The following is a 13,390-nucleotide window of genomic DNA, read 5'->3' on the forward strand; positions in this document are numbered from 1 at the left end:
CCAGGAGATTATACACAGCAATAACAAGATTATACAATGATCAATTCTGATGGAAGTAGCTCTCTTCAACAATGAGAGGATTCAAACTAGTTCCAATTGTTCAGTGATGAAGAGAGCCATCCACACCCAGAAAGAAGATTGTGGGAACTGAGCATGGTTCACAACATGGCAGTTTCACTCTTTTTGTTGTTGCTTGCTTGCATTTTATTCTGCCTTCTTTTTTCTTTCTTTTTTTTTTTTTTTTTTTTTTTTACTGGTTTGATTTTTCTTGTGCATCACCATAACTGTATAAATATGTATACACATTAGATTTAACATATTTCTACCATGTTTGACATATATTGGACTACTTGCCATCTAGGGGAGGGCATGGGGGAAGGGGGGAAATTGGAACACAAGGTTTTGCTAGGGCTAATGTTAAAGAATTGTCCATGCATAGGTTTTGAAAAACAAAAAGCTTTAATAAAAATAAAATAAAATAAAAACCATGCACATGCAAGATCTAAATAGCATAAATGAAAAGTATTCTTAGAGGCAAGCACTAGCATTAAGGTGAGATATGAGTTGAATCTTGAGGGAAGCCAGGAGGCAAAGTTGAGGCACAAGATCATTCTAGCCATGAAGAACAGTGAGCACAAAAGGCAGAGATAGGAAATGGAATAGCCCATTTGGGAAGGATTGTATTATTATAGATAGATTATAGATAGCTTCTTTGGGGAGGAGCAAGTTTTGTTTTGTATGTCTCAGGGGATATCAAAAAGGACCATTCTCTACCTCCCCTGTCTCCACCTGTATACAGACCCACCTGACAAAGCCATGGTCACCAGAGGAAGTTAAGAATGCAGACATTGCTGGGAAAGGAACCAGGGCTTAGGCAAAGATTTTTTCTCTGCCAGAATAAGTCGTGATTTGGACGAGATGTCCTCTGAGGCCCTTCCAAGTCTCCCTCTAGGCCGCAAGGTGGCCCAGAGACAGGGCGCGAGCCTAAGTGGGGACGATCTGACTTCACATTCAGCTCGGTCATTTACTAGCTGTGCAACCCTGGCAAGTCACTTAATCCTGTTTGCCTCAATTTCCTCATGTGCAAAACAAGATGAAGAAAATGACAAACCATATTCCAGTATCTTTGCCAAAAAAACTCCAAATGGGGTCACAGAGTCAGCCACAACTGAAAGACCGAACAACCACAAAATGACTTACAATGGACCGAGCTGTCTGTCGGCAGACGAAGCATCTGGTTAGTCAAGAAATAGCGAGTCAAGGGCTTACCATGTGGAGAACCATGCAAAGAATTGGACAAAAACCAGAACTTTGAAACGTCGTCTCCTCAAACATACAGAAGGATCTCAGATCATTCCCCAGTTATTGAGGGAAAGAGAAAGAATCAGGTGAAGTGGAAGGGTAGGAAGGGAAGAGAGAGAGGGACTTGGGATGTTGTGTTAGGGAAGGAGAGCATCATTGGGAAGCCAGAGACAAACTTCTGTTTGGGATCCAAGAACCCACCCTGTCCCTCAGCTCACCGGCAATCAGAAGATGGATTCTCATTTTCCTTTCTCATTGTCCCTTTAATCTCTGCAGCTAGGGAATCCTGAAGATGTGAGAAAGACCCCTTTCAGAGATCAGAGGAAAAGCATGCATAAAGGGAAATTTCTCTTGCTTTATCATGTTTATTTTTTTCAAGGGCTTCATTTCTGTTTTCAGTAAGGGTAGGAGAGAAAAAGTCCATTTAAAATAATTTAATTAAAATGCATTATTATGATGATGATTATTAAAACTTAATTTAATTTTTAAAAATACTGGGTGTAAGCATTCTCCCCACTAGCTGTGACTCCGAGAGGAGAAGGAAGATGTACATGCTTTGTGCTCACCAGAGGCAGGCTGTACACACTATTGTAGTGGCTGACTGTGCCACTGGGCAGGCTTTGGAGGCGGAGTTTTTTAAGTTCTCCCTGGGCTTCGTTCAGCAAACCATCACACTCAGCATATTTCTCTTGTAAATCTTGCATCTGAGGACATCACAGACATGGTTAGTACCCTGGGAGGGGTCACTACCCCGCCCCACTCCCACCCCCGCCTTCCCCTTAGACATGTGAATGAGCTGATGTATTTGTATACTCCATCAATGAATCTCTTTTCCCTCTCTGGGGCCTGGCTTTCAAAAGGTGGGATGAGATTATGAAAGGCAGAGAAGGGAACAGAGAAATTAAAGGCCGGACCCAGAAGCACCGCATCATAATAAAGTTTCTAAAATCTAAGGAAAGGAATACAAAGACAAGAGAGATGAAGAATTCAGAAAAATATGGGAAGTCTTGTATGAACCAGCACATTCATTCAACAAGCATTTAGTATAAATGCTAAGTATCAACTATGTGCCAGGGGGGAAAATAGAGTGAAGCACCATGACAATCATGAAGAAAACCCAATATGATGCAGGTCAAATACCAAGGATCAACCTCATTAAATCAGTTCATTCATATAATTTATAGTCTAAGAATAGTTTAAGGCTCAGAGAATCATGGCTCAGGACTAGGGAAGAAATGAACCTAGTTTGTTCCTCTTGCCTACAAGCCCAAACTTTCTCTACTTTCAAATAACCAATTAACTAAAACACACCCTTTCAGTGAAAAGAACCACAACAGTGTTAAATGTGCTCTTGCCTGCACATATTTAACTGTCTTTCTGTAGGAAGATACTATAGGGTAAGTGGGGAAATTGAGAAATATGAGAAGTAACATCTCAAAACAAAAAATATAAAAACTTTTAGATAATTAAAAAAACCAAGGTTATAGAAGCAATCATTTATAATTTGGTTTAAGCTTTCTTTATTTTTATCTCTTCTTATTCATATTTAAATACTTATGCTCTTCCTTGAGGCAGAGAGTAGTTACAGCAAAATGATAGTATCAGATCTAGGATTTCATTGGTATTTGGGGAATTCCAGTAAGGAAAGCCCCTCAGTCAATGCAGCCTAGATACTCATTTGTAACTTAGTGTTAGGAAGTGGTCTGAAAAAGTCAAACACATCCTACTATCTGTCAGAGGCAAGACTTCCTGACTCCAACGTTAGTCCTGGACCCATCTCGACATGGATTCCTTTATTGATAACAGCTAAAACAAATTTTATTGCTTATTCCAATGGGAACGAAATTCAAGCTAAATGCCTTGGGGTCAATGGGAGACACTGAAATAAACAGTAATTAGTGAGTATTAACTTGTTAATCATCTTAGCATGTTTGAATGTTTTTGTTTAAGGCTGCTAAATTTGGGGGAGTGGGGATTAATAAAATGAGAACATATGAATATATGCTCTCCTCTTTAGTTCAACTACTCTTTGAATGTGAGGGGACCTTACCTCTGTCTGAAGTTTCCTCTGGCTGTCTTTGGCCAATTTCAAATGCTGCTGCAGCTCTTCCATCTCAGTCCCATACTGGAAAGCAACTAAGAATTGTCACCACCTGGGGCCAACAGCTCCCAGCTTCCCCTACCACCATCACTAAGATGATCCAAGACCACCATAGTCCCTGTGCTTAGGAACCATCACTCCATCCCCAAGGTCCCAGAGTACCGACTGCCCGATCTAAACAGGTTGCAATGTTCCCTTCCTGAAATGTAATTTTCCCCTGAAAGGTTCTTTGAAGCAAGAGTAAGAGGGTGTTTCCCCCCAGAGGGACAGGGAGCATCGCTCACCTCCCGGCACCGCTGTTGGAGTCCCACAATCTGGGCCAGAAGCGCGCTGATCTCCTCCTGCTGACGGGCCTGGTCCTCTGTCTTTTGGGCCAGTTCCTCCGTCAACAAGGCTACCTGCTGGCTCACCTCCGCTGAGGATAGAGGGGAATCACTCTCCCGTTTTCTACTTAATCCCCAAACCCCAGCTGACATAAATTAAATGGACATATTTAAGGTGTAACAGAACATTAATGTATATATTAGGTCACTCAAGCCTTATAAACCCATGAAGCTTAGGTGACCCATAGTGTACAGAATGCTGGACCTGGGGGTCAGGAAGACTCATTTTCCCTGAGTTCAAATCTGTTCTTAGTCACTTACTACCTGTGTGATCCTAATGCCTCAGTTTTCCTATTTGTAAAATGAACTGGAAAAATAAATAAATAGCCAACCACTGCAATATCTTTGCCAAGAAAATTCCAAATGGGGTCACCAAGAGTGAGACATAACTGAACAGCAAACTGAGGCTCAAAAGCGAACCAATTAGAATATGTCAGAAGAAATTGGACATGGATTTCTAGAACTCTCCCCTCACACCCAATTTTTCTCAGTTTCCTAGTCCCTCCTTTGTCCCTATTGTTCCCTGCTTTGTATTCTATTTTATTCATGTCATAATCTGCCTGGTAGAATGAAAAATCTTTGAGGAAGAGACTTTTTTCCTTTTCATTTTAGTCTTTGAATCAGCATCTAAATCTTTGCATAGATGTATGTACTTACATATGTAGGTAATGTATGTACACTTTTTTAAAAATAAAAATTTGGTAGTTTGTGAGAGAAGGAGCAGGGGGTCATCTTTCAAACCCAAGACTTGCCTTTTCCATGAAATACATCAGGTCCTGCTGGTCTATCAGTTCTAGGTCAACAAACCTATTATGCATGGCCTACTATGTGCAGCACTATGCTAAATGCTGGAGACTGAGAGAAAGATAGAAAATCACCAGGGCCTACCCTCAAGGCATTCAAGGTTGAATGGAGGTGATAACATGCTAAGTACAAACAGGAAATATACGGGGTTGACTGGAGATAATCTCAGTCAGAAAAGACTTCTTACAGAAAGTAAGAGTTTAGCCAAGACCTGAAAAAAGCCAGGAAGCAGGTCTTCTCCCAAATTCTCACTGAAACTCTCAGCAAAGCATTTTGTTGGCACTGAGCCTTCTCTGTTCTATGTATGGTAGTTTTGTTTCCTCAGCTAAAAAAACGGAAGGGATTTATGGTGCTAGGGATATAGTCTGTTTTCAAAACATTCTTGTTGTCTGATTAGATCTCACTGTCTCTGTGCTAGTGAAGAGCTCAGCTTCACCCTCATAAAAAGACTCAGAGAGAAGGCAAAAAGTTACTAAACCACATATCACTGTGGCTTCTACTCCAAAGAGATCAAAGGAAGAGGAAAAAGGACCTGTATGACAAAAAATATTCACAGCAACACTTTTTCTGGTGCAAATGAAAGGGGGAGCCCATTAGTTGGGGAATGTCTGCACAAATATGATAAAAGTTACTATAGTGCCACAAAAAAAAATTAATGAAGGGGATGGTTTCAGAGAAATTTGGAAAAATTCATGCTATGAACTGATCAAGTGTGAGGGGTACAGAACCAGTAGAAAATTTGTACAACCACAACCACCATATTGTAAAAACAAAACACTTCAAAAACATTTAAGAACTCTGATCATTGCCATCACAAACCATTCTTTATGAGGATCTATGATGAGACATGCTACCTACCTCCTGAGAAAGAGGTGATAGACTGGAATGGAATATACAGCCTTTTGGATATGGCCAATATGGGAATTTGCTTATATTTGATGTAAATACATTTGTTATGAAAGTTTTTTTTCTTTTTTTACTTTTTCCATATTTGGATACAGAGAAAGAAGAGATGGAAAGGAAAGAAAAGAGATTTTTGTTAATAGAAAAAGATTAATTAAAATAACTTTAAAGAGACAAAGTTTGGGATCTGAGGTAAAGATTATTTCTTGATTTCTGGGAGAAAAAAAGAAAGGGATAGCAGGACCCAACAGAAAGGAAACTGGATCAAGAATCAGAGCATCTGACATCCTGACATTGCCACTTAACTCACTACTAATTTGGGACAAGGCCTTTAAACCCTGAGCTTCAATGTCCCCGTAAAAAGGAGGATAATGATACTTTCACAATCTACCTTGAATGGTAGTTTCAAGATCAAATGAGAGGAAGTCTGTGAAAGCCTTTTTAAACTATCAAGCCTTCTATAAATGTGAGCTATCTTCAATAATAATAATGATGATGATGATGATACCCATAATATAATAATACAGAGCACCCAGATGGCACAACCAGAGTTAAAATCTGATCTCAGACACTTACTTACTAGCTGTGTAGTAACCCTGAACCAAGTCACTCGACCCTACTTGCTTCAGTTTCCTCATCTGCAAAATGAGCTGGAGAAGGAAATGTCAAATTATTCCAGTAACTTTGCCAAGAAAATCCCAAATGGGCTCATAAAGAGTTGGACATGACTAAAAAACTAAATAATAATAATATAATAGCTAGCATTTATATAGCATTTCTCAATTTGCAAAGCATTTTGTCATTTGATCTCTATGCAACCACCCTATGAGGTAGGCACTATTACTTACTATACTCATTTTACAGATAGGGAAACTGAGGCAAAAAAAGTGACATGATCTGTCCAGGGCCATACAGCTAAGTGTCTGAGACCAGATTGGAATTTGAGTTTTCCCAACTCCAAGTTCAGCATTCTACTTAGCTGCCAAACAAATAATGGTCAAGAGGACAGTACCATAAATCAGAGGCAACCTCCCAGAAAGAGCCACCCACCCCCAGCTTCCATGCCACATACAGAATTGCTCCACACAATCCAGCATCAGCTGCTGCTCCTGGTCCTCATACTGGCAGGTCTCTGTGACGATGCTGCTGGCCTGGAAGAAAGGAAAGGGAAAAGAGCATGAACATTTCATCACTGCTACCACCACCACAACATCTCCTATATCAAGTCCCTGTCCCCATGGCATGCAAGTTTAGGAAGTCTGAGGAGTAACAAGAGGAAAAAAAAAATTAAAAATTTTTAAAAGCTAAACTGATGTCCACCCCACCCCTTCCAATAGAGACAAAGCTATCGTTCTCCCAGGTTAACACAAAGCTCTATGTCCCACCTCCAGCCTAAGCTGCTGGTTCTCCTCTTCCAGACCCCTCAGCTTCTGTTGCAGGGTGTCCAACTGGATACAGTGCTGAAGAGAAGCTGAGGAATCACAATGGCGAAGTCTGGTTGGTGGGGGAGACAGAGAAAGGAAGAAGATCAGAGAGGGGAAAGTGAGGAAAGGGGGCCCTCTATAACTCAAGACAAGAGCTTCCAGGCACACATGCGCTTCTACTCAGAATAGAGAGATCTAGCCTTTCAATGATGGGGAACCATGGGATTCGAGACATGGCTACCCTTGTACAGTGGATAGGACTGGTCTTACAAATGAAGCATTCTGTCTGATATAAATAAGCCTTTTAACCATTCAAAAATCTGAGCAACCAAGACAAACTGCAGAGACGGTGCCCCAGTCCGCACTGTTTCCTCATTGTTATTGCTCAGTCATTATCAATCTTGTCCAGGGGCTTTCTTGGCAAAGATCCTACATCAGTTTTCCATTTCCTTCTCCAGCTCATTTTACAGATAAGGAAACTGAAGCCTCCAGATTAAGTGACCCACTCAGGTTCTCACAGCTAGTGGTCTGCCATTTCCTTCTCCAGCTCACTTTACAGATGAGGAAACTGAGGCAGACAGGCATAAGTGACTTGCCCAGAGTCACACAGCTAGTAAGTGTCTGAGGCCAGATTTGAACAGGTCCTCCTGACTCAAGTTTAGTACCCTATCCATGGTGCTCCTCAGTTCCTCATCTGAGAATCTCCTATATCAAATCCTTGTCTCTATGGAATACATGTTTAAGGAAATCTGAGCAGCAAGAACAGAAGAAAACAAAACAAAAAAAACCCTAGCTGGTCCAGCTTCTTCATTTCATAGATAAGGAAACTGAAATTCCAGAAGCTGTCCTCAGTCATAACATCAAAGGCATTATTTGAACCAGTATCCTTTGATCCCAGACTAAATGATGGAAGACATAAGAAACACAATTCTGTCATTAACGCATAGTGAGATCTTAAATCACTTCTCTTTATGGGCCGTTTAACTCCTCATTGGTAAATTAAGAATTATTTACTGGGCAAGTCACTTAACCCTTATTTGTCTCAGTTCCTCATCTGTAAAATGGGGATACACTGGAGAAGGAAATGGCAAACCACTAGCATCTTTGTTAAGAAAATCTCTTGTCCATGAGATCACAAAGAGTCTGATAGGCTTGAATGACTGAACAACAACAAAATGATAATTAGACTAAATTGATCTTTTAGGTCCCCCTGCCAGATGTGATATTTTCTGCCCGATGATTCTAGTTTGGGGTAGGGTAGAAAGAAGGGATTCCAGTGATTTCAGCTCTCAGACATGCCATAAGCCCATCCTGGATCATCTGAACCTGACACGGTAAGGTCAGAATGAGTGCAGAGAACAGGACCCAGGGGCTCAGGGCCGGGAACTCACGGAGTAGCAGCGGCGCTGGAGGGTTCACTCTCCTCAACAGTGTTTGTATAGAGATGGAGGAGATTGTCACGCATAGTAACTTCATGTCTAAGTTGGGCGATCTGGGGAGGGTGGAAAAGAGAAAGCATAAGGAAGATGAAGGATAGCTCACAACTTTGGAATGGGGGTCAAGGGCGGAGCACAAAAGGAAATCCCAACAATTCCCAACAATTTGGGGATGGATTACAAGGCAGTCACCATGAGATGAGGGGCAAAAGGGAATCCTTAGGAGAAGGGTATACAGAAAGTCTACTGAGAAGAGCCCAGGCCCTGGCCATTTTACCTCCTCCCTGGCTAACTCCAGCTGCTCCTCCAGTAATTCATTCTGCTTGGACAAGGAGCAATTTTGTTTCAGCAGAGATTGACCAATCCTAGCTGCCAATTCCAAGTCCCGTTCTTTCTGCAGGCCAAGAAAAAGGAGAGAAGGAGAGAAAAGTCTTTATGGGTTCAACTAGTCAGTAGGGTAGTCCAGGGCAGTTAGAAGGGTGAGGAATGTTGCCCACAGTATCAACTTTCACCTAAGATGCAGCCTGTGGGGGCCTTTCTAGTTCAGACTGGCTGGGGAAAGCAGTATGGTCTAATACAGAGATTTTTAAAGTGTGGAACTTTACTATCCCAAAGCAATGTGTATTAAAAATTCCCAAGGGCCCCCCAAATCCCTTTAAAATGTCAAGATCAAAATTATTTCTATAATAATAGTATGATGATGGAACAGCTAGGTGGTGCAGTGGATAGAGCACCAGCCTTGAATTCAGGAGGACCCAAGTTCAAATCTGGTGTCAGACACTTAACACTTCCTAGCTGTGTAACCCTGGGCAAGTCACTTAACCCCAACCTCAGAAAAAACAAAAATAAAAATAATAATAGTATAATGTTATTTGTCTACTAAAATACTCCTTCCTTTTCCAAGTATCTATCTATGTGAGACCATTTTTTCTTCACATAGCCAACCAAAACAACATTTGGATTAAACTGAATGCAGCAGCAAATAAGAGAATTCAATTATCTTCTAGAAGATCTTAAGAAGATCTGAAAAAGAAGGTAAACCAGTGCCACCTTTTTCTCAATAATAGTTTTTCTGAGAGGAAATATTTTTCACAAAAACTTTATGCCATTTTTAACCTATAACAGATTGCTTGCTGTCTTAGAGAGAAGGGGAGTAAAATTTGGAGCATAAGGTTTTGCAAAGGTGAATGTTGAAAACTATCTTTGCATATATTTGGAAAAATAAAATACTATTAAAAATAAAAAAAAAATTTTAAAGTGTGCTCCTTTTAAAAAAAACATTATGTCAGGGCACCAAGATAGTTCAATAGATAGAGCACTGGCTCTAAAGACTGGAGGACCTGAGTTCAGATTTGGCCCCAAACACTTAATACTGCCTAGTTGTGAGACCCTGAGCAAGTCACTTAACTTCAATCACCTCAGCAAAAAAATAAAATATTAAAAAAATCTGCATCCAGAAAAAGATCTAAGGAAACTGAATGTAAATTAACACATCTTATGTTCACTTCTTTATTCTGGTTTTTATCTCTCCTGGTTTTTCCTTTTGCTCTGATTTTTCATAATATGATTCATAAAGCAAGGTGTATTAAAAAATAAACAACAAAAAATAAAAAAATTATGTCAACATGTAATGAGTTTTTAAAATTTTATGAATAAATATGAAACCTTTTATCTGTTTTAATTTTTAACATATGGCCCACATAAACAAAAACTCTTTGTAGTCCTCAATTTTTAAAAGTGTAAAGGGAGTCCTGAGATCAAAAAGTTTGAGAACCACAGCGCTAATAGAAAGAATCTTGGTTCCCTCGGTTAGGAACCAAGAAACCTGATCCACCTAGCTCTACCCCAAACTTGCTTATGTGCCCTTAGGACAAACTGCTTCTCCAAACCAGTTTCTCCTTCTCTTAAGTAAAGTTGGATTTAAGAGTCACTAAGGCTCTTTGCAATTCTAACAATTCCATTCCTATCATTACCCTTTGCCTGATTCACTACCTGGTCAGACAGACAGCTAAGAACACCACAAAGGTAATGTACCAGAAGGAAAACATGAAGAACTAGACCCTTCTTTCCCCAGCAAGCTTTCAGAATTGAGAATGAGGTGTGGTCTCTATCTGATGGACTGGAGGCTTGGGAAAGTGGTGGAGAAATGTAAGGTAAAACAAAATCACGACAGGACAGAAACGTGGGGATATATTCACCTCTTCCAGTAGGCTGGTCACAGCATCAATGTCATGATAGGTCTTGGTAACTTGGCTAACTCTGTCAGAGCAGAGTACTGCAAATATCAGAAAGAGAAGACATGAGGTAGAAAGGAAGGAGATTTCAGGGAACATCTATATAGTTTCACTCTTATTACCATTTCCACCTCCCCCTAAAGGAATAAAAATGAAGATAGTAGAGATGGGCTTTCATGCTGCCCTCATAAAACACCCAAATCCCCAGTTCCAAACAAGCATTGTACATCTGCTCAGCAGCGATGATGCCCCCTCCCCACTTCCAAGGGAAAGCTGGTTTGACCCAGTTTCTCTGGTGAGGGGTGGGGAGGGGAGAGAAGAGAGGGCTGATCTGGTAGAATAAGTCAATTGCTGGCTTTTCCCCCTCGGAAGTATAATGGAGTGGCCCTGTGCCCCATATTTTAATTGCTTTTTCTGTTTCTAAATATTTTTGGAAGAAGTGGGATATTCCAAGATGCTTCAGTTTGTCTGGCTATCCAGTTGCCCCGGAGATGAGACTGAGGCTGGGAGAATGTATGTGTAGACCCGCACGTCCACTAGAATGAAACAACCTTCCTTCCCAGCCTCCAAGAATTAGAGCCTTCCTGGTCCCCTGTCAACTTCATCAGCCTCTAATTGGTATTAATTGCCACAAATGTCTCATTAAATAAGAGCCTCTTGACCTTAGCATAGCCTTTCTTCTAGTCCCCCTTACCAAATTTAGGGAGGGGGAGATGTCCATCAGAGTAGTGAGGGAAAGAAAAATTCTGTGGCATCTCTAATGCCAGAGACCTCTGCTGGGATCGCGTTATTTTAGCCCTCTCACCACTTCTCAGCTTTGCCCCCCCCCAGCCACATGGAGAAGGAAGGCAGGCGGGGATCCTCATAGCCCCAACCAGCGCCCAGGCTCAAGGCACAAGTCCCCTCCCCATCTATGCGATGGAGGGGGGAGGGGTGGTGAGAAGAGAAGCCAACCTGACCTAGATAGAAGACCCCTGTGCTCCCCCCTCCCCTCTCCAGTAAATTTAAAGGAAACAGCATAGTGTAAATGGCTAAGCAGCAGATTTGGGCTTTTGAAGTGTCCAGTTCAGAAGGACTCGCACTGAAAGCACGTTCCCCAACCTCGACACTGCGCCTGCTTTACTCAGGATTTGGGGGTGGGGGTGGGGAGGAGAAGGAAGGGAAGGGAGGGAGAGGAAGCAAGAGAAGTCCATAGACCTGCTGGTGGGGGGCGGGGAACGGAGGGGCCAAATAGTCCCCACAGGACCCAAAAAGGGGGCGGCTCGGTCCAGAAAGAGGGGGAATACAACTATTAGAATGCCAAGTAGGGGCAGAGAACAGGTAACTAGAGGTCACCGAGAAGAGGTAGATGCTACAGAAAAATAAATAGGCACGTATTGAGTTCCTACTATGTGCCAGGCACCGTACTAAGCGCTTTACAATCATCTCCATCGATCCTCCCAACAACTCTAAATCTATAGCGTTCAAGATGCCCGAGACTGCGGACCTCGAATGGGAAAGGAACAGTTGCCAGTCAAGGATGCGCATTCATTGGGCATCCTTACCCACCCCACCCCGATCTCCCTGCTGGAGACTCCTGGGTCCCCGTTACCTTCTTCCAGCTCTCGGATGAGCAGCTCCGAGGTTCTCTCGGAGCCGGTCCCTCGGGTACAGTACGCAGCCGGGCTGCTCCAGATTTCTACTGACACCGGACCCTCCATCTCCGCGGCCACGCGGCCCAAAGAGGACTAGAGTCACGTCCCCGAGAAGAATTGGGGGTGGGGCGACTGAGGGATGGGCAAAGGCTGTCCTAACAGAGAGATGCGCTAAGCTAGGACCCCCTAGCTAGCCGGACCGCCGCTCTCCGGTCCCATAGCCCGAGCTCTGCAGCCCGCAGCCTTGCGCACTCTATTTATAACCTGCGTCTTGTTTATAGCACCTGGCTGAGCCATACCACGTGACGGGGAGGGGATTGGGATGAGGGGGATGTGCAAAAAGAGGCAGACCAGGTTTTGGCAGAGAGTTGGCTACCGCTGCTCCAGATAGGGACCAAACTGGGATCTTCCAAGGTAAGGATTTGAGACCAGTGGGAGCAAGGCAGAAGATGAGGGCTTGAGATTTATTCGGCATCCAAAACACTACTGCCTTTCCCCTCCCTCCACACTGGTCTCTCTCCAACTCTCTGGCCAGATTGGTTTAGCCCAAAGCAACAAGTCTGGGATTGCAGGAGCAGAGGACGCCGGAGTCCTTTCCTTACACGTCCCCCTTCCTAAGATACGCGCGAGTGCGCATAGACACAAGAAGGTAGGACCACTCATCAGCTCACAGCTGGAAAGGACTTCAGAGGCCATCTAGTCCAATGACCTCTTTGTACGGATGAGCACAGCAAGGCCCCCCAAGGACCTTTCCTTAGGTCCTCCCCTAAAGGGATCTGAAAAACAAAGCCAGGATAGGGACACATAGAGTGGGGTGGTGAAAAGATTACTGGAATCACAATGGGAGGACCTGGTGGCTTTGAAATACAGGCTTGCAACTCAGTGGTGCAATGAATAGAACTGCTGGAGAGCTGGGTTCAAATATGGCCTGAGACTAGCTGAGTAATGTTAGGCAAGTCTGACTTGTTTCATTTTCTTCATCTGCAAAATGAATATAATAATAAAACTTGCCTCCTAGGATTGTTTTTGAATCAAATGAAATAACTGTAAGGCACTTAGCACAGTGCCTGGCACAGAGTAAGCAATATATAAATGTTAGTTATTTTATTTTTGTTTTTATTATTATTATTATTATTATTATTATTATTATTGTCCCAGTGTCTGGATCT

The 13,390-nt window shown here is 42.4% G+C and overlaps 1 protein-coding gene across 7 annotated transcripts in view; it reads right to left on the reverse strand.

Annotated features, from left to right (window-relative positions):
• HAP1 (huntingtin associated protein 1) overlaps window positions 1-13,390 on the reverse strand; it is a 31,013-nt gene that overhangs the window by 4,474 nt on the left and 13,149 nt on the right. For 3 of the 7 annotated variants that reach the window (XR_012481214.1, XR_012481215.1, XM_074261497.1), the window contains exons 1-10: window positions 12,179-12,478; window positions 10,552-10,628; window positions 8,631-8,747; window positions 8,309-8,409; window positions 6,879-6,987; window positions 6,566-6,644; window positions 3,688-3,818; window positions 3,353-3,427; window positions 1,869-2,006; window positions 1,521-1,588 (exon numbers count right to left, since the gene is read on the reverse strand). Coding sequence is in view for 5 of the 7 variants with exons in the window: in XM_074261497.1 (XP_074117598.1) it covers window positions 1,521-1,588; window positions 1,869-2,006; window positions 3,353-3,427; window positions 3,688-3,818; window positions 6,566-6,644; window positions 6,879-6,987; window positions 8,309-8,409; window positions 8,631-8,747; window positions 10,552-10,628; window positions 12,179-12,287 (1,004 nt within the window). In the remaining 2 variants the exon portion in view is untranslated. Of the gene's footprint in view, window positions 1-1,520; window positions 1,589-1,868; window positions 2,007-3,352; window positions 3,428-3,687; window positions 3,819-6,565; window positions 6,645-6,878; window positions 6,988-8,308; window positions 8,410-8,630; window positions 8,748-10,551; window positions 10,629-12,178; window positions 12,495-13,390 lie in introns of those variants that run through there. The other 4 variants (XM_074261498.1, XM_074261499.1, XM_074261501.1 and 1 more) reach the window with 3 other exon arrangements.

This window comes from Sminthopsis crassicaudata, chromosome 4 (genome assembly GCF_048593235.1).
Source record: "Sminthopsis crassicaudata isolate SCR6 chromosome 4, ASM4859323v1, whole genome shotgun sequence".
In the NCBI taxonomy this organism is placed as follows: domain Eukaryota; kingdom Metazoa; phylum Chordata; class Mammalia; order Dasyuromorphia; family Dasyuridae; genus Sminthopsis; species Sminthopsis crassicaudata.